General features: G+C 40.5%; 1 protein-coding gene across 1 annotated transcript in view; it reads right to left on the bottom strand.

Annotated features, from left to right (window-relative positions):
- Nucleotides 1-15,333, bottom strand: part of stk11 (serine/threonine kinase 11) — a 15,876-nt gene extending 543 nt beyond the window's left edge. The window contains exons 1-9 of the mRNA XM_042428886.1: nucleotides 14,322-15,333; nucleotides 6,496-6,579; nucleotides 6,104-6,193; nucleotides 5,617-5,749; nucleotides 4,984-5,120; nucleotides 4,621-4,748; nucleotides 3,124-3,181; nucleotides 2,833-3,026; nucleotides 741-994 (exon numbers count right to left, since the gene is read on the bottom strand). Of these exons, the coding sequence (XP_042284820.1) occupies nucleotides 786-994; nucleotides 2,833-3,026; nucleotides 3,124-3,181; nucleotides 4,621-4,748; nucleotides 4,984-5,120; nucleotides 5,617-5,749; nucleotides 6,104-6,193; nucleotides 6,496-6,579; nucleotides 14,322-14,605 (1,317 nt within the window). The 5' untranslated portion in view covers nucleotides 14,606-15,333 and the 3' untranslated portion in view covers nucleotides 741-785. The remainder of the gene's footprint in view (nucleotides 1-740; nucleotides 995-2,832; nucleotides 3,027-3,123; nucleotides 3,182-4,620; nucleotides 4,749-4,983; nucleotides 5,121-5,616; nucleotides 5,750-6,103; nucleotides 6,194-6,495; nucleotides 6,580-14,321) is intronic.

Below are 15,333 nucleotides of genomic sequence, written 5' to 3'. Positions count from 1 at the left end.
CGACCCCCGAGATAAAAACACCCACAGTATCACAGAATTATAACAAGACGGCGACTAATTGCTACTGTCAACACGGAAAGACTCATCTGCAGAGTGAGAAAGAGAGAGACAAACATCACACAGCCCACTTTATCTCATCCAGGGTGAGTCATCGCCTGAACAAATTAACACACAGCATCTCCTCTGCACTGCACCCATGACAAACTGCCTCATGCAGTGAGCGGTTTGTATGTGCGAGAGACTGAAAGAGCAAACTGTGGGTGGTAACTGGAAAGAGAGGAAGACAACCTGTTATATTGGTGTGTGTGTGTGTGTGCTTGCAGCATAAATCTGCCCCACTTCTTCGCCTGAATGAGGGCCACTGAAGGCTGTAATCGAGATGAACTGTTACAGGGAACAGGAGAGTGATGCTTCGAGACCGGACCAGTCCAGATCTAGTTTTTGTGACTGTTATAGGAAACCGCCCGTGTGTTTGCCTGGGGAGTGGTGGTGAGTCAGAGCACTGCTCCCTGAATATCAACACAGATTCTCTCTCTTTCCCCTCCCAGCCTGCCTGATACTCATCTCTACGTCTCTGTCTGTTCTGAAGCATCTCATCCCTCCTATCTTTTTATCTGGATCTGCTGCACCTGTTCGTCCTTATCTTTTCTCTTTTTTTTACTGTATGAAAGGTGTCCTCCAAGCAGATGGCGACTTTTACAGCACAATTCGGTGAAAAGCTGAACGGTCCACGCACTCACCAGGTGGGCTGTTGCCGAGGGACGATGGAGAAGGTGAGGGGGGGGTCATTGCTGTTTGCAGGTGGAGAGCTTGCGGATCTTGCTGGCTGTGGAGACTCCTTTACGTGAGGGGTTGGATGAGGAGGAGGATCGACGTTCGGCTTTGGCCTTGCTGTTCAGAGACCCCGCCTCTGTCCCGTTCACACAAACCGGCTTGGCTACAGCTGGACTGTGGTCGGCGTTCCCCTGATCCTGATCTTCTTCGGCCACTTGTCCTAAAGTCAAACACACACACACACACATCAGGCATAAGACAATCCATCAGTCCTCCACACAAGTGCTGAGTTGACCACTGTTTAATTGACCGAGTGTGAGGTAATAGCATGAGTGTGCACAACGTGAATCACCGCAGAGCTGCTGCTGTAAAAACTGTAATCATGTTTGTTTGTTTTAAGAGGGGACCTTTAAAAAACTAATGTGTCAGCAGCAGCAGCAAAATGTCAGAGCAGATAACCAAGACCAATAGTAACGTACAACAACAGGACATCTGAGTGAAAAACAGAACCTAACATTAATGTGATGACGTCATTTTAAGTGCCGAGGTAGGTGTGTGATAAACTTTAAATGAGTTCCAACACTGCAGAAACTGACACTGAGGAGAATATTAGAAGCTACGAGATATATCGATATATTGACATTGAATCAAACTGTTTCAATTTACCACATACACAAACACACACACTATCATTTCATTGAAATAAAGCATCTATGAGTGACAGTTCTCTGCATGTGTGGGAGTGGACCCTGGAAAAACCATTCATACTCCCACACCAGAACCATTTCAGCTGGACTATTTTTAGATCACTTCATTCACATTCTGCAGCTCCGTTTGGTTTTATGTGGGGCACCACTTCTAGATACCCGACACAGACTACTGCATTTATTATTGCTGGCTGTTGCCTAGCAACTGATAAAGGATTTGAATTCTGGGGTAAAAAAAAAGAAAAGAAAAGAGAAACAAGGAGCTGAGGATCAAATCAAATAAAAAGATGTTGACATCATCTATTCACCCCAAAGTCAGTCAACACTGTTAAAGTTTGTACACAAAAGGTACTACTAGATAAAAGTCAGTATTAGAGCGCTAGAGCAGTAAACAGGATGTGTTTGCATCAAGTTCCATAAAGGACATAGAGAGCCGCCTAGTTTCAGCAGCAATTCCAGTAAGTGTTTTGGACGCCTACTTTTAACGGTTAGAGAAACAGTCGACCAATCAGAACTTAGTAGGCAGGATAAAGAATGGGGACATCATCTTCTGACACAGCTAGCTAGAGCTAGCAAGCTAAAGTCATTCAGAAAAATGGTGATAAATGTGGATGAGATTGATACAGCTGCACAAGTTGTTGTAGTTGACTTTGATAGTCGATAATTAGCAATTCTTAAATCAACATATTACTGTGATCAATGTGAAAGACTTAAAGGTAACTGCTCCTTGCTACGGTAGCTTCTGTGTCAACTGAAAATTAGGTAGGCAGGACGGATATATCACTTCCTACTGATTGGCTCCAGCAAGACAAACCAAATTAACATCCTCTCCCAACAAGAAAACTGCTACCATGAACACAGTATCAGGATGAATAAATTTAAGTGAAATTTAATTGTAGTTTAGTCTCATTATCAGGCACAAAAGGTGACAAATTGAGTATAATGTTGGACTGAAAATACATTTTTAAGAACATATTTAACTTTAACATATTAATTATTTTTTCCTTTCCAGGGGTTTTCCACTGGGGAAAAAACTAAACAATGAGTGAAATGAGAGATAATAAACAATGTTAGCTCACAGTTAATACACATTCAACTCCCTGTTGCTATATTTGACTTTCCAGCTAAGTGCAGTACGTATAGCTTCTCTCGCTTTTAGTCACAGCTTACAGCTTACTATAGGTTAGTGAGAACTTGCCCTACTTTTTTTTTAACCATATCTGTGACACAAGAAAGTGGTTTAGCGTAGAGCTGCGATTGCAGACAACTACGAACGCTCATCTTCCTATCAGCAAAATATGACAAACAAAAATTATGTTTTAATCCGGTTCAGGTCTGAGCTCACACTAACCTGGCACTGTGAAGTCCTGAGTGTAAATGATCTCGTCCTCTCCATCATAGAGCTCGTCATCGTCCTCCTCGGTGTAGCCGTGCAGGTCCTCCAGGTAGGGCACCACCGTCATACTCCGCCAAGGGTCCCTGCTCTCTGCGCTGGCAGGGATGGGCACAGGAGGCTCAGATGGAGGGTGTTTCTTACGCACCCAGCTGCCAGGGACAGGCAGAGAGAAAAAAATGGGTATATAAATGACAAATACACCTTAACTAGGTTTCCGTGATATATGGTACACACTAAATCACTCACTTGTGTTGTCTTATGTTCTGTATGGAAAACCTCTTCGCAGGATCATACTCAAGCATTCCTGTAAACACACAATGGCAAAAGGTCAATTTAATCACAACAACCCTGAACAATTTCTCCACTGGCACATTTCTTTCCATGGAGTGTTTAACATAAACTGGTGGGACGCCCCAGCAGTGAGGGGAGAGCTTACGGCAGACAGAAGATAAACTCGTTCAAGGAACATTAATTAATGGGAGTAATAATCTCATTCATCACCATGTGTCAAGACATCCTGCGAAGCTTAAGGAGTCAATGAGGTACAGTAAGGAAACATCTATATGAGTAATATAACAGCTGTACAAATGTAATGAGAATTTTGTCCCTTAATTATCATAATGTGGGCTGAATATGTAGAGAAAGCAGGATGATAAGGCAGCAGTGATGCAGCGTCTATCCAGACCTAATAATGTAATTGTCTCCCAGTAGGCAGAGAAGGGCAGCATGGAGAGTGCTGATAGTAGTGCTGCGCCTGCTGAAGGACACCTTTTGTGGCACTGGGCTTATTTTAGACCATGTAATTATGGACTGACTATCTCTTAGGTGCTGCGTCATCACACACAGACGTCACACGCTCACACAAAATGGGGGATGGAAGCCCAGTGAGTTATAACAGCAGCGGAATGTGGCAGTATTTTTTTTTTTCTCTCTCTCTCTCTCCCTATTCGGAGTTAACGTTTAATTCAGCGGTGACAGAGTCATCCTTCAAAATACCTCCATATGACACCTCAAGTCATTTCAAATGTAGTGAAGGCATCCGTGAATAGTGGCTTCGCTTCCATAAAAGGACAAAGAGTGCAAAGCTGGATAACAGGCTACACTACTATTTAACCATTCGGCGTCACGTTGAATGGCCTCATTAGTTGGTACAAACATAATCTTCCCAACATTCTTTTTAGATTTTAGAGGCGGTTCGTTTTTCTGTGCCATTCAACCGATTACGTGTTTCATTATAAGAGACTCTTGACTCTTTTATTTGCTTTTACGAGGAGCGTTGCAGCATTCCACTCGGGAGAAGCATTTAATATTCTGCTGCTGGCTCCAGATCAATGGAAACTACATCAACAGCTGGAGGGTTTCTACAGTTTTGGAGGAAGCCTCGCATGCTGAGGAGGCACGGTGACTCTCAATGTCACGGCACCACCTACTGGACACACATTGAAAAGATCACAGTGCACCTGGCAGGGACTTTCTTGTGATTCATCTCCAACATGACTCACCAGTCATATCAATGTTTTTTTTCTTTTAAACTTCTCCATCTGTAATGCTACACAAATGTGCAAATTGTAATCTAGAAAAGCTACCACAAACCTTTTTGCCACCATTGTTATAACAAATGTATGACATTGCCTGATAATGCTTCATACAGTCATGTAGCATGAATCACCCACTACAGCAAAAATATGTAACCACACCGACATCTTGATGACTAAGCGTAATTTAGCTGTAAATGACACCAACCTCGCAGCAGGTCGGACAGGAGGGGTCCACACTCCTCAGGAATAGTGTAGTCTCCTTTTCCAATGTTCTCAAATAGCTTATAGATGTTGTCCCCCTCGAACGGATACAGGCTCGTTGTAATGTTGTATCTGAATGGGAGGAAGCAGCCGACAAATACTCTAAGTGTATTGTAAACAGGCTCTGTCTTGGCCTGCTGATGTTATCTTTGACTTATCACCATATTACTGTGATAGTTCTGTCTGTTTGTCACAGTTTAACATGTCTACATACACCATCGCTTGTCTGTCCTCTCTGTACCTTGTAGGCAGCCTGTCTTAGACCACAGAACTGACCATAGTTCACCCTGCGGTGCCGACTACTCACAGTGTTACTCCAGCAGACCAAATGTCCACTTTAAATCCTGAAAAGGTGTCCAGTCCATTGGCAATCTCTGGAGGCTGAAAGGCCGGAGAGCCCTGACTGGTGCGACATGTGTCATCCTCTGCAAATGGGTGAAGAGCCTGAAAAATGCATATTTATATAAATAAAAATAACTTTGATGCTCCACTAACATAAAATATGAAATAACTGGATAATTTTCAGCTATTTCCTCTTGAAGCAACACTATTTACATTGGACCCACAGCTTTGATGAATAGAGAGAATTATGGAGGCAAAATAGAACTTACACTCATCCACTGCTGCACATACAGAAAAAACTACAGCGAAAACAGTTTATACACTAAGAATTGTCAGTGCATCGAAGTTTAAAAGATATGAACAGGACAGTGATTGTTTTTTCAGTATATTTGGGCTAGCTGTGTCCACAAAATAATAATTTTTATATAGAAAGTTATTACAAATTCATTGTGTAGTTACATTACTCCAAAACTATCACTATGTGTGGAAATGAATTAAAAAATCAAAGAAATGGTAGAAATGAAATCTGGTAGCTACAGTAAACAAGATAAACAAACCCCTGGATGGTTAACAACATGATACTTCAGGTGATGCTCACCTCTGCTACTCCCAGGTCGGAGATTTTAAGCGCCCCGTCTGTGGTCAGCAGCAGATTCCCTGGTTTAATGTCTTTGTGAACTATTCCCTGGCTGTGCAAATATTCAAGGCCATCTAAGAGTTGGCAAAAGTACCTGGAAAAACAAAAAACAAAAAACAGGGGTCGATGGATCGAATTAAAAGGACGAGTGAAAGTGTGCCATAGTGCAAGATGTGGAAAAACACTATGAACATATCAAATAACATCACTGCGGACAGATGAACCTTCATCACTTTGTACTTTAGCTTCAGCGTTTTTTTCCCCCGGCAGTGACCAGACATTCATGCAATCTACGGCCAGTTATTTCAACAGTAGAGGCCCTGCAGTCCTGGATCTAAACTTAGGCCTGGAGCTATCGTTGCAGAGAGGCTCAGACTAAATATAGCAGAAAGACTGACAGAAAGACGGGGGGAGGGAGGAGTAAAAAGGAAAAAGAAGAGAGACTTACCCGTGAGCTTGAAATACTGGAAACCTTTTCTCAGGGACGCTGTCCAGCATTTCTTGCATCCCACAAACGCAATACTCCATCACCATATACGTAAGTCAGGGGTTAAGGAGATTTGCCAAAGCAAACAAATAGATCCTTTAATAAAATGAGCCATTTAGAAAGCTGAGAACTTATGAAAAGGCAAAGAAATAACCCACATGAACAGCAACATTTATAGTGTAAAATCAGTGACTTTTAAAAGTCAACTCAGAGAAAGAGCGAATTGTATATAAAGACAAATATTCCACACAGAACAAAACAATAATGGAGCTCAAACTGCTTGGTTGTGTTTGCATCAGTGAGAAAAGCAATTCACACAAATTCTGCACACTCATAAACGGGTGTAAGGATATATTTTCTGCTTCTCTTCATTGTAGAGCACGTCCACCAACTGAATCACATTCTTGTGTTGGAGTCTTCTTAGCAGCTGAATCTCCCTGTAAATAACAAGAACAAAGAAAAAGAGAAAATTAATACACAAGCTCTATCATTTAATACTGCTATTTGTTTACAATGTACCTATGTTTAAGGCCAGGTGTGATAGATCATCACATATTATTTGTATCATATCACGGTTTGATGGTATTTCTAACAAGCTGCTGAGCAGGGAGGAGAATTGTTGGTTTAACAGCAACTCAATTCATTTTAAATTTAGTCATCTTAGTTTTTGTGTTTCTCTCTAACATTCAATCAATTTCGTTAATTATTATTCAATGTAGTAAGCATTAACCTAATCTGTTGATTAATTTAAGTGGGAAAATAAAAGTGAGACTCTTGTAAAAGGTGAAACAAAGAAAAATAAAGATGCAACAATTTAATACTAGACTTCATATTATCAAAGATTTGAATTATTATCTTCTGAGCTAAAGAATAAAAAAAATATTGTAATGTTTGATGTTTTTGAGAATAGCTGAGCTTAAATTAACATGTACCACCACAAACAGACTAGTGGACGAGTGCAGCGGCAGTCAATTACACCAGTCTCATTATAAAGACAGATAACTTGACAGTTCACTCCGCTACCGGAGGAGAAGAGGTTTAAATCACCAGCACGGCAAAACCCCCAAGAGACTCAACATTCATCAGAGAGCTGTGAGTGGGGACAGTAATGAATTTGGATCTGGAGAGGAAGAGCACAAAGTGCGAACCACAGACTTCGATTAGGCTTTGCAATCGATTACACTTTGATTCAACATTTCAATTATCAATTCAATAAAAGTGCTATCACTTTATGTCTGTGCAAGTATTATTTATGATGTGGAAATATGACCATCTGCCTCCCTGCTCCATTGCTCGGATAACTGCAGCAATGTTTCAAATGACAGCAGTTACCATAACTTTACACACACACACACACACACACACACACACACACACACACACACACACACACACACACACCGTTTTCTACTTTGTGTTTTAGTCAGACGACCTTCTAACAAGTTAGCTTCAATGCCAGTTTTGTTTTTGTTTTGCAGACTACAAAAACTTTGGTAAATCCTTCTCCTGATTTACTGCAAGTAAAAGCCTGACAATTGCAGCTCTAAAAGCTTGTCTGACATCATGATGGCACTTTGAGTTGTTTTTTTCCTCACTAAATATACAATGTTGATGGAATTGTTAAAATGTTAATGCTTTTCACGAGAAAAAACAAAAAATCACTGTTGTTGCTGATGCAGATAAGGCTCGTGTTGCAGCACAATCTTGATTCTTCCTTAAATAGATTTTCACCCTTCACCTCTCCTGGCAATACATGTGTTTTCATGGATCTCACACACACACACACACCAGGTCAGAGTAATAAAGGGAGTTGGCCTCTGCCAAAAATAAATAAAACTCTCATGGTGCCTACAGCACTGAGGCATCATTTGTCTTCTTTTTTTACTCTCACACAATCTTGCAAAAAAACACTCTGGAGCTTATCCGTCCCACATCAGCCTGCAGTTTACGAGCCAGTCCTCTGCTTTATACACAATCTTACTACTGATAAATGCAAATTCTGGGCCAGTCAGCCTCTCGCTTGCACAGGCAGTTACTGCTGCATCACCGCCCTGGTAAAAATACACCCACCCGTCTCATGTAGTCGTAAAAAACAGGGCTATGATTAAAATAGGGTATAGCACAATAAATATCTCTGCTTTTTAAGCTGTAAATTACATGTCTGAAATGTAGCAAACCAATACTGGATCTGCATCACCGCTTGTTTCCATAAAACAAATCATGAGGCAGAGTCAGCGCTGCCACCTCAGGCACAGTGACTACTGCAGTCCATCTGCAGTCTCTGTTCTGATGTGGACTGATGGACCTTGTGTGTTCAAGGCCTGCAGGCTGCAGAGCTGAAAGGATTTCAACACTCACTGATATGGAAGCAACTCTTGCTCACAGTGGCAACATAAACCACTAACCAAGTCTGCATCTACACGCACTGGTCTGGAGTCTGTGTCTGGTTTAGGGTTTGTGTGTGTCCATGTCCATGTGCACTCCTGTCATTCCAAACACGGGCCGGCATTCCTGGGGTGTTGCCGTAGAAACGGGAGTGGCATTGCTCAATCAATGCCTGTATGAGCATGCCCATCCCCATGGCAACCCTGTAAAAGCAGGAAGTGTTTGGCAGACAGGAATGCTAAACAGAGCCTGAATGGGGTGACTGGGGGCTACTATGGTATCCACACACAGAGACAGGCCTTTACAGGATCAAGGATCCAGCTTCCTCAGGCTGGAAAACATAAGGCCTCCACTAACTGAGACAGATGTAGAACGAGAACACAGACAAACCGTTTTCACACATCAAGAAACACTGCTGATGTCTTATTATTATGACACGCCCTGTCTATCCTGTTTCACTCAGAAATGTGTCGAAGATACGGATGTTAGATACTCTCAAAATGCTGTTTCATCTGGACTTAAAGCCACTAGGGCGCACCTCTTAAAAAGTTTTTATCACACTTTTCTAACACAGATTAAAAAAAAAACTCTTGTGAAGTAAAATGTGGAAAACATTTTAATCTGTACAAAATGATCTAAAATAATTTGGCAGCAATTAGAGCCTCACCTATGTTGACAGGTCTGTGTCTGCTTTGCACTTTGGGGAGCGTCACAGAAAAACAGTTTGTTGTTTATAATCCTTTGTGGCTTTAGATTCATATTTGGGGTCACTGTGTTATAGGAAAATATATCTTCATTCAAGATGCACTGGGTTTTTTCCCCCAGGATTTCTCTATATTTTTTCCAATTTTCTTATACTCACTATCTTCACTTTTGGCAAACACTAACCAAGCTGTCGTCTGTCGTAGGAGGCAATACGGCCCTAAAATAAAATCACAATATTTCAGGTTATTTCTGCGATAATGATAATACTCCTCGCAAGATTTTTGGCTCTCCTTGTACTCACCCGGGTGCTTCCCCTTGAAGTGGTAAAATAAGTTTGTTGTGTTGCCCCTTTTTGTTGTTAAAGTCTTCTTGCATATTAAAATGGTTTGTTTACATCTGATCTTTTGTAACCAAACCACTTCCACACTACTCAAGTACTAACTCCTCCACTGTGGAGCCAGTAGCAACATCACTTTCGCTGTCAGCCATGCTTGTATGACGTCATAACGTCGACAAGTCGGAATATTGCCATTATCACGATATGACTTTTTTCTATCATATTAAAATTATACCAATATTATCATGAACAATACTGTGAGATTTTTTAACCCAGGCAACAGTTGTTGCATGCACCGTGTCAACCATCTCAGAGATGCTACAGGCCTGTTTGCAGCCCTCTCACGAGGACCTTTTTTATGACTGGCCTCTCTGGAATAGTGCAATGCGATTTCATCTGGCAAGGTGCAACATGCTAATGCACATTCCTTGTGGATTACTTTGTGATGTGAACTGAGTATTTCTATTGTTTATCGTTCAACTGTTGAGATGAAAGATAAAGTAGTTGCCGCTGTGATAATTTTCCAGACTTGTAAAGACCTATGTGTGACATTTATAAAGCATTGTGTGGTTTTTTGCCATCTGATAATCCTTTACACACGTAAACGTTATCCAACTGGACTTTCTGGATTGTATTTCACCGTCTCACAGGTACCTTGAACAACAAACCTCCACCTACGCAGCCCCCTGCACTGTTTTAACACAGGCCTGTTTTCAGTGTGACTTTGGGCTGGGTTTAAAAAAAAAAAAAAAAAAAAATCTCTTATTCAAATCGATCTTAATTTACATTTTCCAATATCGATTCATAAAATCTAAGATTGATCATTTAATATATGCCTTTTCCTGTGGATTTTAAATCTAACTGCCAGATCTTGTTGAACATGGCAGGAGCTGCTCCACTGAAGGCATCGCCAAGCCTGTTGCACAGAAGCTTTGTGAGACAGTCACAACATCGTGTATGTTCTCCTGAGGTATTAGTGATGTTTACATTACAGTAGGTATGCTTTTAGCCCCTGTATTTACACTGGTTGCCTGGTGATTTGATTTAAAATCATTGTTGTTGTTTATACACTACACTAAAGTCACTCAGTACTCACTGACTGTAGAGTTGCACTGTATTGAGTTGACTGCTGTGGTGTGTTCATGTTAAATAAAAAGTACATTAATGTAACTGCTTTGAGGTCAATTCTTAAGGCAAACATTAATATTTTAATAATGCACCAGGTGGAGGGTTCCTTGCATAATTTACAACATTAGTTCTCTGAGAATCTCTTTCATATCCAAGCAAAATTGATATTGTAACTGAAATGTCCCTAAATGAATCGATATCGAATCGATACTCAGCCCTAGTATGAATGCCCACTAACAGCATTGGTTCAAGTCAGGCTGAGGACATGTGTTAAATGTTATTCTCCCTTTATTTCCTGTCATCTCTCTAATGTCTACTGACTATTGTCTCGGTTAGTGTGAACACTTACATGATACTTTTAATCAGTTTTAAAATCGATGTCACACTTTACACCAGCATACCAGGATGTGCTTGACACACACACACACACAAATGCAACCCAAGGCATCATTTTAGGCTTAAATTCTTTTTCTCTTTTACTTCCACACATAATACATCGTGGTTTGGGCTGCTGATGTTCTCAAAACTGTTTTGAGTGTACAGCAGAACTGTGGGTGAAGGGATTCAACGAGGACACTGATGGAGGACTGCAGCTGATTCTGACTTCCCTTAAGTCCCAGCTAACTGAAAACTGACATGGTTCAACAATAAGGCTTGCTTGATTGCCCGGGACAAGTAAAATGCCACGTTGGGCTGGTAAATCTAGCAACTCACTTGCCTGATCGGGCAAGTGGTAAAAAAAACCCAACAACAAACAAACAAAAAAACCCAGTTTCAATCATGTTTTTTCGTTGTATCATAAATTATTTTCTCGATTACACAGCATAGCCCACTCCCCTTGCGCGCATTGGAGAAAATTGGCACATGTCGTTGGCCAATCACGAGTTGAGTAGGCTAGTAGTAACGATTACGTGAGCACTGTAGTTTTTCACTGCCATAAATACTCTTGAGAACGAGAAATATCAAAAGAGGGAAATCAGGAAACTTGGAGTGGAAGAAATGAGTCTAAAAAATGTATTTGCCATCGGGTTAGAGAGTCTATTCCATTATTTGAAAGAAACTGAGCTGATCAAAAGAATTTAGTGTTCAGTGAAACACAGAGGATGGGTCATACCATTTTCAATATGCAAGAATCTTTGTTGCTTTGCATCTATGACTGTGTCCTTGTTCTGTTTCATTTACTTAAATAAAGATTAAACATGGCAATTAACTTTAGTCTTTGTTGTTATTTGATAACCTCTAATAAATAAAACTATTTGTATGAGGGAGAGTAAAAACTGACTTCTGGCAAATAGATTTCTGACCCACATGTCTGACCGGTCAAGTGGAAAAATTCATTAACGTTGAACCCTGACTGAGCAGAGGAAATACAGTGTATAAAGTTGTCTTGTGCTAACTGCTGTCATGTAAATACATGTAGACTTCTTATTTAATTGCACATCTGTTATTACTATCAGGCCTCTAAATATTTTTATAGCTACCTTACCCACCTCTCGTCTTTTAAACAGTCCATCCCTTCATTATTTCTCTCTCTGATGTCAAGTATCATTTTAGAAGTAAATTTATCAGTAAATGTAAAAAAGGCTGTCATATGTGATATGATCATTTTTTAATTTCAGAATGGTAAACACTATTTTATGACAGTTCTAGGAGAGTCAAGTTAGATGAATATAAGTTAATATGATCGCAACAAAATGACTCTTCCTGAGCTGTCAGCATGGGCTTTTCATCGTTCTTCTGCTACCGCCTAAAAACACGCCATCTTGAAGACTTTCTTTCTCTTTGTGTGAACTCATTTGACAGCTTTCTAAAGCTTCCTCTATAATTAGCACAGGCCCGCAGCGAAAGGCTGGAGTAATACTTAATAAACTACTGTGTGATTAAAACCTCTGATACTCATCAGGAAACGGGGGATGAAGCAATAAAAGTTTGAATACACAGACGTGACAGCTAAAGCACAGAAGCAGTAAGACAAAAAAAGAGGGAGATGGAGAGTCAGGACGATGTGGAAAGAAACTAATGATACTGTAAAAATCCATTCAATAGCTTTAAAAATGTCCATCTATTTTAAATATCTAATTAGACAACAGCATGTTAATATATATTATCAGCCATGCAGTTGCAAAATCTTGTTTCTGTGCTCTATTCAACATAATATTATTCGAGGTCAAATAATCAAGCATTACATTGTAATACATTTTCTTTCTAAGGTTAACTGACACAACACATCAACTTTTTTTTTTTTTTAAAAAAAGGTATAAATTATTGACTTAAGAAGGTTATTTTATAGTTCTTGAATTGCACACATAGAGCGTATTTGGGTAGTGATGACTAACATCTATGTACAAAGAATAAACCATGTTATTTAGTGAAATCTAGTTAAGACAATGTGCTCTGATCTCTACACAGATATCTGTGTTAACCAGTTCTCTCTTATTCCTTCACCTCGATTAAAGCAGCCAGGTTTCCTGTATAAGATATATTTACGAGACTGGCTTATTGAAAAAAGCTGACAATGGCCTATTTACTGAAGTTCATGTAACCCCCACCGTATGAAGCAGAGGCGTATCTTTCCGTTCTCTCCTTTGTTATGGACATTTTAACTCTGAACTGTTCTTAATACTTGCAGTTGTGCTTATTGTTAAGATTATGACTGCTGTATGTTTAAATGATGGCACAGCTCTACATGTTAGTGTGTGTGTGTGTGTAAAGGCCGAGACGCTGTGCACGTTATCAATGAAGTTTCATCTCATTTGTCTGGTTAGGTGCACCGCCTGAATTGCGGGGGCTGTGATGAGCGTTGACAGCTGTCCAGCTCATGAACACTGACACAGAACGACAGTTTTCTTCTCTTGTTCTAGCAGATATTTCCGGATTTAAAATCATAATGTTGTTAATTTATAAAAGTATTTTATTTGGGCAAAGTTCTTGAAAAAAAAGAGCTGAAAATCTTGTTTTGTTCTGGCCTCTCGTGGTTGATGTTCTGGCCTCAATCCAGACATAAACTTTCAACCAGAAGAAGTCAGAGAATAAATGCTGTATAAAGATGTACTTTAAAACATTTAAGGAGTGCCTCGATTACTGTGCACGCCACATAACCGCAACATCATTGGTTTGATTCCAGCCAGGGACTTTTGTTTGCATGTCATATTCATCTCTCTCCTCTTGTTTCCTGTCTGTCCACTTCACTATCCTCTAACCAATAAATGCAAAAATGCCAAAAATCTAAAAAAAAAAAAACAGAAAAAAAAACTTGCTCTGCTCACTTATTATTCTAGAGGAGAAAAAAAATGTGAAGAAAACCATGTTTTACTCCGCAAAGTAAGTAACTGAAAAGATCATTTTGGTATTAGTACATAAGTTTGGGTACCATGACTGCTTTTTCAAAAACACTGAAAACTACATGTGTCAGGAAGTTGTTGGCTCTCAGTAAAATATTAATATTGCAAATGCAACTGTATCTCAGGATAACTGACCAGTCTGCAAAGACTTTGCCTCTTTGCATGTATAAATCACTATGTATAGTTGAGTCAGTGACCCTGGTATTATGGCTTAAACTATCAGAATACAGGAAAAAGATCGAGGGTCAAACGAAGTGGGCTGACAAACCCAAACAATACTCACTTTTTCACATTGGCTTCTCCGTTTGGAATCCTCCTCAGTTTCTTCTTCTTCAGTATCTTGACAGCCCTGCGACAAAGTGTCTCTGAGTCCAGCATCTCTTTCACTTTGCCGTAAGATCCCTCCCCTAGCAGATCCCCCATCAAGTACTTTCCTATCAGCTTCGCCCTCTTCCTTCGTGGCTGGTAGATCACCTCTGTAGAGTCAATACGGTGGATGAAAGTATCCATCTCCATCAGTTCGTTTTCATTTAGATAGTCAAGATGATGTAACTCCCCGGTACTCATGACTGACAGCTCAGCAACCACAGCTTAGGCCTCCTGTGCAAAAATATTTGCAAACAGCTACGACTGCTGCTGGAGCGTAATCCACCGGTAACCTTTAGGCTTTAAGCCGAGTATTTTCAATTCCACAAGATGGAATATAGATGAATTACAAAATACTGAACATGGGTGAGGGAGTAATCAGGCCTGAGAGTTGAGGGAGAAGGTGGGGATCAATCCCAATTTGTAAACATTAGGGCTCCTTTTACTCAAGAGGTGCAGACAGAGGTGAAGAACCTGTTGGCTCCAGTGCTGAGTTAGTGCTTTGTACTGTGCATTTTCTACTGCGACTGTGACAAGTGCAGTTGAACAAAAAAAACAAACAAAAAACACAAAACAAAACAAAAACAGTTATTCTCAACTGTTATTCTTCTCCCCTTAACTCTAGGTCACGTCGCCTCTATATGAATTTAACACCATACAGCCTTAGGTAGAGGCAACCAGTCCTGGTTCAAGGCCATGCAGCACAACATTTCTGTCAAAGGTCCATGCTGCATGGCATAGTCTGCCTCAGGACACATAAGTGTGTACAGCTGGACCGGATCCAAGCACAGACCTACAGCCAAACGCATGCAGCAGTATCAGCCCAATCTGTGGTGTCAGCCCGGCTGGTGGAGGTCGACTGAGCCATCCAATGTGTCCACCCGTCCTCAGGTGTCCTCCATGCCACCACGGCTCCTACTGCCTGGAAC

Source organism: Thunnus maccoyii, chromosome 12, assembly GCF_910596095.1.
Source record: "Thunnus maccoyii chromosome 12, fThuMac1.1, whole genome shotgun sequence".
NCBI classification, from domain to species: domain Eukaryota; kingdom Metazoa; phylum Chordata; class Actinopteri; order Scombriformes; family Scombridae; genus Thunnus; species Thunnus maccoyii.
This window is presented reverse-complemented; position numbering and strand designations above follow the sequence as displayed.